This window comes from Periophthalmus magnuspinnatus, chromosome 18, assembly GCF_009829125.3.
Source record: "Periophthalmus magnuspinnatus isolate fPerMag1 chromosome 18, fPerMag1.2.pri, whole genome shotgun sequence".
NCBI classification, from domain to species: Eukaryota; Metazoa; Chordata; class Actinopteri; order Gobiiformes; family Gobiidae; genus Periophthalmus; species Periophthalmus magnuspinnatus.
In genome coordinates, this window is record NC_047143.1 from 237501 (window position 1) to 246929 (window position 9429).

The window sequence follows — 9429 nt, forward strand, 5'->3', positions numbered from 1 at the left end:
TCTCTCTGTGTGGTTCTCTCTGTGTAGTTCTCTCTGTGTGGTTCTCTCTGTGTGGTTCTCTGTGGTTCTCTCTCTCTTTCACATTTTCCCTTTTCCTCACCCTCTCACTCTTTCCCTCTCTCACTCTCACCTGTGTCTGTTTCTGTGAAATCACCACAGGACAAACTATAATCACATTTATATTTTATTAAAGCCACACCAGAAAAACGCCCTCAAACGGAGAGTTTCACAGATCAATAATCATCATGTTTACATTTGATTTGTGTGAATAATCTGTTTAACTCATTAAAGGAGACAGGACTTTAGTCCTGCACCTCGTCCTCCAGGTTTAGTCTGAACTGGAGGACGAGGGACACAGAGACATTAAGATCATAAAAAACACCAGATGAACCATAAAGTTTCATCTTCATCTGTTTAAAATCACTTTTATTAAATATGTTTCATTCTGATTTCAGCAAAAGAAGAAGATTTAGTCCAAACGTCACAAGACGAGACTTCAGGAACCACGAGAGACCATGACCCAGCCTGAAACAGAAGAACAGACATGAGACAGAGACAAGAGGGACAGAGACAAGAGACACAGAGACAAGAGACACACAGAGACACAAGAGGGACACACAGAGACAAGAGACACAGAGAGACAAGAGGGACAAAGAGACAAGAGACACAGAGACAAGAGGGACACAGAGACAAGAGACACACAGAGACACAAGAGGAGACTTCAGGAACCACGAGAGACCATGACCCAGCCTGAAACAGAAGAACAGACATGAGACAGAGACAAGAGGGACAGAGACAAGAGACACAGAGACAAGAGGGACGCACAGAGACAAGAGGGACACACAGAGACAAGAGGGACACACAGAGACAAGAGGGACACACAGAGACAAGAGGGACACACAGAGACACAAGAGGAGACTTCAGGAACCACGAAAGACCATGACCCAGCCTGAAACAGAAGAACAGACATGAGACAGAGACAAGAGGGACAGAGACAAGAGACACAGAGACAAGAGGGACACACAGAGACAAGAGACACAGAGACAAGAGACACAGAGACAAGAGGAGACTTCAGGAACCACGAGAGACCATGACCCAGCCTGAAACAGAAGAACAGACATGAGACAGAGACAAGAGACACAGAGACAAGAGACACAGAGACAAGAGGTACACAGAGACAAAAGGGACACACAGAGACACAGAGGAGTCTTCAGAAGCTGCTGCAGGTGGAGAATAAACTTTAAGGACCAAACAAAATGATGTCTGTGTTTTGTGGAGGAGTGAGACGAGTTCAGAGGGAACAGCAGATCTGGAGTTTGGACCATTTCATTTGTGAATAAACAAACATGTTGTTGATTAAAAGAGTTTTGTCTGGAGTGGATCCATAAATGCGACGTAACAAAAGGATGAGTGGAGTTTGAGTTTGGTTTAGTCCTGGTTTAGTCCTGGTTTAGTCCTGGTTTAGACCTGGTTTAGTCCAGGTTTAGTCCTGGTTTAGTCCTGGTTTAGTCCTGGTTTAGACCTGGTTTAGTCCAAGTTTAGTCCAAGTTTAGACCTGGTTTAGTCCTGGTTTAGTCCAAGTTTAGACCTGGTTTAGACCTGGTTTAGTCCCGGTTTAGACCTGGTTTAGTCCTGGTTTAGACCTGGTTTAGACCTGGTTTAGACCTGGTTTAGTCCTGGTTTAGTCCAAGTTTAGACCTGGTTTAGACCTGGTTTAGACCTGGTTTAGTCCTGGTTTAGTCCAAGTTTAGACCTGGTTTAGACCTGGTTTAGACCTGGTTTAGACCTGGTTTAGACCTGGTTTAGACCTGGTTTAGTCCTGGTTTAGTCCTGGTTTAGACCTAGTTTAGGACCTGGTTTAGTCCTGGTTTAGACCTGGTTTAGACCTGGTTTAGACCTGGTTTAGTCCTGGTTTAGTCCAAGTTTAGACCTGGTTTAGACCCTGGTTTAGTCCCGGTTTAGACCTGGTTTAGTCCTGGTTTAGTCCAAGTTTAGACCTGGTTTAGACCTGGTTTAGACCTGGTTTAGACCTGGTTTAGTCCTGGTTTAGTCCAAGTTTAGACCTGGTTTAGACCTGGTTTAGACCTGGTTTAGTCCTGGTTTAGTCCAAGTTTAGACCTGGTTTAGACCTGGTTTAGACCTGGTTTAGACCTGGTTTAGACCTGGTTTAGTCCAGGTTTAGTCCTGGTTTAGTCCTGGTTTAGTCCTGGTTTAGACCTGGTTTAGTCCTGGTTTAGACCTGGTTTAGACCTGGTTTAGTCCTGGTTTAGACCTGGTTTAGTCCAAGTTTAGACCTGGTTTAGTCCAGGTTTAGTCCTGGTTTGCGGCGTAACAAAAGGATGAGTGGAGTTTGAGTTTGAGCTGATGTTTTTAAAGAGAAGGTGCTCAGTGTTTTATGTTCACTCACCTCTGGACTTGTGTTTGTAGAAGATGAACCCGGCCAAAGACAGAACCAGACCCAGGACCAGACCAGACGCTCCAATGGCAAACTTATTCCTGTCCCCGTCCGAGAGAGCGTCCTCTGTGGGACAGTACGGCTTACTACAACTATACACAGTGTACTATATACTAAATATAGAGAGACGGGAGGGCATCTGACACACAGGACTTACCCCAGTCCAGGACCAGGGGCTCTTTGAGACTGATGTGTTCAACCACACAGGAAATCTGGTCTCCAGACCTGCCACAGAAAGAGCTTTAGAAAGACCAGGTCTAGTCCTGGTTTAGTCCTGGTTTAGTCCTGGTTTAGACCTGGTTTAGTCCTGGTTTAGTCCTGGTTTAGACCTGGTTTAGTCCTGGTTTAGTCCTGGTTTAGTCCCTGGTTTAGTCCTGGTTTAGTCCTGGTTTAGACCTGGTTTAGTCCTGGTTTAGTCCTGGTTTAGTCCTGGTTTAGACCTGGTTTAGACCTGGTTTAGTCCTGGTTTAGACCTGGTTTAGTCCTGGTTTAGTCCTGGTTTAGTCCTGGCTTAGTCCTGGTATTAGTCCTGGTTTAGACCTGGTTTAGTCCTGGTTTAGTCCTGGTTTAGACCTGGTTTGGACCTGGTTTAGTCCTGGTTTAGACCTGGTTTAGACCTGGTTTAGACCTGGTTTAGTCCTGGTTTAGTCCTGGTTTAGACCTGGTTTAGTCCTGGTTTATTCCTGGTTTAGAACCTGGTTTAGTCCTGGTTTAGTCCTGGTTTAGTCCTGGTTTAGACCAGGTTTAGACCAGGTTTAGTCCTGGTTTAGTCCTGGTTTAGTCCTGGTTTAGTCCTGGTTTAGACCTGGTTTAGACCAGGTTTAGTCCTGGTATAGTCCTGGTATAGTCCTGGTTTAGACCTGGTTCAGTCCTGGTTTAGACCTGGTTTAGACCAGGTTTAGTCCTGGTTCAGTCCTGGTTTAGTCCTGGTTTAGTCCTGGTTTAGTCCTGGTTTAGTCCTGGTTTAGACCTGGTTTAGTCCTGGTTTAGACCTGGTTTAGACCAGGTTTAGTCCTGGTTTAGTCCTGGTATAGTCCTGGTTTAGTCCTGGTTTAGACCTGGTTTAGACCTGGTTTAGACCAGGTTTAGTCCTGGTTTAGTCCTGGTTTAGACCTGGTTTAGTCCTTGTTTAGACCTGGTTTAGACCTGGTTTAGTCTTGGTTTAGACCTGGTTTAGTCCTTGTTTAGACCTGGTTTAGACCTGGTTTAGTCTTGGTTTAGATCTGGTTTAGACCTGGTTTAGTCCTGGCATAGACCTGGTTTAGTCCTGGTTTAGACCTGGTTTAGTCCTGGTTTAGTCCTGGTTTAGACCTGGTTTAGACCTGGTTTAGTCCTGGTTTAGTCCTGGTTTAGACCTGGTTTAGTCCTCGGTTAGACCTGGATTAGTACTGGTCTGGTCCAGTCCTGGTCCAGTCCTGGTCCTGGTCCGGTCCTGGTCCTGGTCCAGTCCTGTTCCAGTCCTGGTCCAGTCCTGGTCTTGGTCCAGTCCTGGTCCAGTCCTGGTCCAGTCCTGGTCTCTGTCCTGGTCCTGGTCCTGGTCCAGTCCTGGTCCTGGTCCGGTCCTGGTCCAGTCCTGGTCCAGGTCCGGTCCTGGTCCTGGTCCTGGTCCTGGTCCGGTCCTGGTCCTGGTCCGGTCCTGGTCCTGGTCCAGTCCTGGTCCAGTCCTGGTCCTGGTCCGGTCCTGGTCCTGGTCCTGGTCCTGGTCCAGTCCCGGTCCTGGTCCGGTCCTGGTCCTGGTCCAGTCCTGGTCCAGTCCTGGTCCAGTCCTGATCCAGTCCTGGTCCTGGTCCCAGTCCTGGTCCAGTCCTGGTCCAGTCCTGGTCCAGGTCCGGTCCTGGTCCTGGTCCTGGTCCTGGTCCGGTCCTGGTCCTGGTCCGGTCCTGGTCCTGGTCCAGTCCCTGGTCCAGTCCTGGTCCTGGGTCCGGTCCTGGTCCTGGTCCTGGTCCTGGTCCAGTCCCGGTCCTGGTCCGGTCCTGGTCCTGGTCCAGTCCTGTCCAGTCCTGGTCCAGTCCTGAATCCAGTCCTGGTCCTGGTCCCAGTCCTGGTCCAGTCCTGGTCCAGTCCCGGTCCTGGTCCGGTCCTGTCTTGGTCAGTACCTGGGGGAGTACTCCAGCTGTGAGTGTAGTTGGTAGTACCAGTCTGCGTCGGGCATTAGGGTCAGTACTGGTCACTCCGATGGTCAGGGGTTGGTGGTGGTTGGTCCAGGACACGGTGACGTCTTTGGGGTAAAAAGCCGTAGACGCTGCAGACCAGAACCCCTGTCACTGCCAGCAGAGGGCGCCGAGTTCAGCACCGCGTACGGCTCCACTGGAACAGAAATCACAGAGTTATGCTCCGATCATCCACAGACGGATGTCAACTGTGTTTACAGGTGTGACCTCAGGGGACAGTCATGTGACCTCAGGGACCAGTCATGTGACCTCAGGGGACAGTCATGTGACCTCAGGGGACAGAGGGTCATGTGACCTCAGGGGACAGTCATGTGACCTCAGGGGACAGTCATGTGACCTCAGGGGACAGAGGGTCATGTGACCTGGGCTCACCTGATTTGGAGAGGATGGCATCGTTCCAGTTGTTGATGTTGTAAACACAGTATCTGTCCTTCTCTTGTCTCCACGTCTCGAGCTTTGCAGGATCGTTGTTCCACGCCGCTGCGTTTTTCACTCCAATCTCTGTGTATCCCACAAACTTCCCGACTCGACTGTCAAACCTGATGAACTCCAGTTTGTTGTAAACATAAGAGACTAATGTACTGTATGTCCTTAGGGTCAGTGGAGTTGAACTTACAGCTTCCTGTCATAATCTGTAAATATCCATCTGAAACAGAGACACACCTGAAATAAAATAATAGTAACAGAACAGTGTCTGAGGTCAAACTGACCACATAAATAAACTGACCACATTAAATAAACTGACCAACATTAAATAAACTGACCACTCTAAATAAACTGACACACAGATGTGACACAAACACAAACTTAAATCTGATCTGGACTCAGTCTCAAAAGATTCAGGTTAAAATAATAAAAGTGATAAAGTTCCTGACGTCCTGAGTCAAATCCTTCAGTTTGTTTCAACTTTATTAAATAAAAGAATAAAATCCATTAAAGTTCTTTATGTTTGATGGTCAGTTTTCTCTCTGACCGACTGTAGTTTGTGTCACACCAAACTCACACCGGACACTTTAGTGTCATTAGTTTATTTAGTTTCATTTTAAATCTTTCACATTAATATGATTCTTTCATGTGTTTGTTGTTAATTTAATAAAATTGTTCCTCACCTGCAGTTTGAAGCCCCAGCAGCAGCAGAGCACACACACACACACAGGTCCTTCTCATGTCTGACCTCTGACCCTGACCTCTGACCTCTGACCTCTGATCTCACTCAAACACAGTGTCTGACCCAAACTGAGTCTCACACTGACTTCTTCTGTCTCTGCAGCTGTATTAAACACACAGGTCACGTGACTCTGTATTAAACTCATGTGACTGAGTGTCATCTGTTGCCGGGCAGACTGCAGACAGAAACACACAGATAATCTGCACAGAAAGTATTTAAACAACAACACAGATTTATAAGACTCATATTTATCAAAAATAATCTTTATTCTGCCACATCACAAGAAAGACATTTAAAACATTTAAGTCTAAATCTGAGGAAAAAACACTTTTATTTCACAAACAAGAACCTGATTCAGGTTTATGGACAACAGTAAACTGAAGGAACTGGACTGGACTGGACTGGACTGGACTGGACTGTACTGGACTGGACTGGACTGGACTGTACTGGACTGGACTGGACTGGACTGTACTGGACTCAAATGGACTGTACTGGACTGTACTAGACTGTACTGGACTGGACTCTACTGGACTGGACTGGACTGGACTGTACTGGACTCTACTGGACTGTAATGGACTGTAAGTGACTGTACTGGACTGTACTGAACTGGACTGTACTGTACTGTACTAGACTCTACTGGACTGTACTGTACTGGACTGTACTGGACTGGACTGGACTGGACTGGACTCTACTGGACTGTACTGTACTGTACTGGACTGTACTGTACTGGACTCTACTGGACTGTACTGGACTCTACTGGACTGGACTGTACTGGACTCAAATGGACTGTACTGTACTGTACTGGACTGGACTGTACTGGACTCTACTGGACTGGACTGTACTGGACTGGACTCTACTGGACTCTACTGGACTGGACTGGACTGGACTGTACTGGACTGGACTGGACTCTACTGGACTGGACTGTACTGTACTGGACTGTACTGGACTGTGCTGAATTGTACTGTACTGGACTGTACTGTACTGGACTGGACTGTGCTGGACTGGACTGTACTGGACTCTACTGGACTGTACTGTACTGGACTGGACTGTACTGTACTGTACTGGACTGGACTGTACTGTACTGGACTGTACTGTACTGGACTGTACTGTACTGTACTGGACTGGACTGGACTGTACTGGACTGTACTGGACTGTACTGTACTGTACTGTACTGGACTGGACTGGACTGTACTGGACTGTACTGGACTGTACTGTACTGGACTGGACTGGACTCTACTGGACTGGACTGTACTGGACTGTTCTGGACTGTACTGTGCTGGACTGTGCTGGACTGTACTGTACTGGACTGGACTGTACTGTACTGGACTGGACTGTGCTGTGCTGGACTGTACTGTACTGGACTGTACTGTACTGGACTGGACTGTACTGTACTGTACTGGACTGGACTGTACTGTACTGGACTCTACTGGACTGTACTGGACTCTACTGGACTGTACTGTACTGGACTGTACTGGACTGTACTGTACTGGACTGGACTGGGACTGTACTGTACTGTGCTGGACTGTACTGTACTGGACTGTACTGTACTGGACTGGACTCGGACTGGACTGTACTGGACTGTGCTGGACTGTACTGTGCTGGACTGTACTGTACTGGACTGTACTGGACTGTGCTGGACTGGACTGGACTGTACTGTACTGGACTGTACTGTACTGGACTGTGCTGGACTGGACTGTACTGGACTGGACTGGACTTGACTGGACTGGTTTGCTGGACAGACTGGACAGTCCTATTCTCCACCTGTCGTCCCTGGATGATGTTTAGTGAAAATAAGTTTGGTGTAGATGAAAAACCTGTAAATATGTGGTACACACATCGAATACAACGAACACACAGACACGCAGACATACACACCTAAACACACACACATACACACACAGACACACCCCCACCCCCACACACACACGCACCCCCACATACCCCTACACACACACACCCCTTCACACACATACACACACACACTTTCACTGATGGTGCAAATTTGCTTTATATTTGTCATTTCTTTGTCACTTGTGCAAACTTTATTAAACTTGTGTGTGTTTTAATCTCATTTGGCTTTAATTTTTCCACTGACTCACAGCAACAACAGAGACAGAAGATTTAGAGAAAGAGAAAGTCGAGGAGCTCGGAGTAGAGCCGCTGCTCCTACACGTTGAGAGGAGCCAGCTGAGGCTCCGTAGGTGCCATGTGCACCGATGGACACCCTTGTGCTCGAACATGGTGTTTGTTATGGACAAACTGTGACTAGCACAGAAGTCCAATAACAAAACACCGCTCGGGTTCAGATCGGGGAGGCCGTTCTTCCCAATCACGCCCCTCCAAGTGTCACTGTCGTTACCCACATGGGCGTTGAAGTCCCCCAGGAGAACAACGGAGTCCCCGGTTGGTGCACTGTCTAGTACCCCTCCCAGGGACTCCAAGAAGGCCGGGTACTCTGCACTGCTGTTAGGCCCGTAGGCCGACACAACAGTGAGAGACCTGTCCCCGACCCGAAGGCGCAGGGACGCGACACTCTCGTTCACCGGAGTGAACCCCAACACGCAGCGGCTGAGCCAGAGAAATGGAGAGTCCAACCCCTCTCAAGAAGTTGGGTTCCAGAGCCCAGGCTGTGTGTGGAGGTGAGGCCGACTATATCTAGCCGGTAACGCTCAACCTCCCGCACAAGCTCAGGCTCCTTCCCCCCAGCGAGGTGACATTCCACGTCCCCAGAGCTAGTCTCCATGTCCAGAGATCCAGTCATCGAGGCTCCCGCCTTCGACTGCCGCCCAGATCTCTCTACACCCGCCCCTCATGGCTCCTCCCATGGGTGGTGAGTCCACAGGAGGATGGCCCCGTGTCATTCCTTCGGGCCCAGCCAGACCCAGTGGGGAAATGCCCGGCCACCAGGCGCTCGCTGCTGAGCACCCAACCCAAGCCTGGCTCCAGGTTGAGGCCCCGGTAACACCAGTCCAGGCGACATAACTGGCCTTATTCTTTTCCTCTTCATGAACCGCTCTTAGTCAGACCCGTCCCCCTGGACCTGTTTGCCATGAGTGAAGGTACCAGGGGCATGAAGCACCTGATGACAGAGCTCCCAGGATCATTCAGGCTCAAACCCCTCCACCACGTTAAGGTGGCGGTTCGGGGATCTTTTACTTTGCTGTTATTTAATTTTCCCAAAATATTTTCCACTTTTGCATCATTAGCAGATGTTAAACTAAAGCCTGATTCATCACAGAGTAAGTTATGGGGAACTCAGGGTGTTGGAAACAACTGTGTCAGACAGAATTTATAAAATATTCATTTAAATTTACAGCTAAAATTACACTATTGTTTTGAGTTTTTTGATCTATGTTTAATTGTATTTTATGGTTGGTTTTATTTTATTTTCCAAGACGTTTGTCAATACTGGACTGTACTGGACTCAGATGGACTGTACTGGACTTTACTGGACTGGACTGTACTGGACTGTTCATCTATGACACCAGATGTGTCGTCTCTCAGTCTCTACAGCTCTAAACACATCAACAAAAACTGTGTGTGTGTCTATATGTGTGTGCATATATATGTGTATATATATATATATATGTGCATGTGTGTGCGCGTATGTAGGTGTGTGTGTGTGTGTGTGTGAT

General features: G+C 48.1%; 1 protein-coding gene across 1 annotated transcript; it reads right to left on the minus strand.

The window, feature by feature from the left end:
• Nucleotides 1-168: 168 nt before the first annotated feature.
• LOC117386509 (H-2 class II histocompatibility antigen, E-S beta chain-like) lies at nt 169-5872 on the minus strand. The gene is given in 10 exon segments (XM_055229133.1): nt 169-525; nt 2408-2521; nt 2613-2680; nt 4552-4607; nt 4609-4686; nt 4688-4718; nt 4720-4762; nt 4999-5200; nt 5202-5272; nt 5736-5872. Coding segments are annotated over 10 exon segments (750 nt in total). The 5' UTR covers nt 5794-5872; the 3' UTR covers nt 169-496.
• Nucleotides 5873-9429: the final 3557 nt, after the last annotated feature.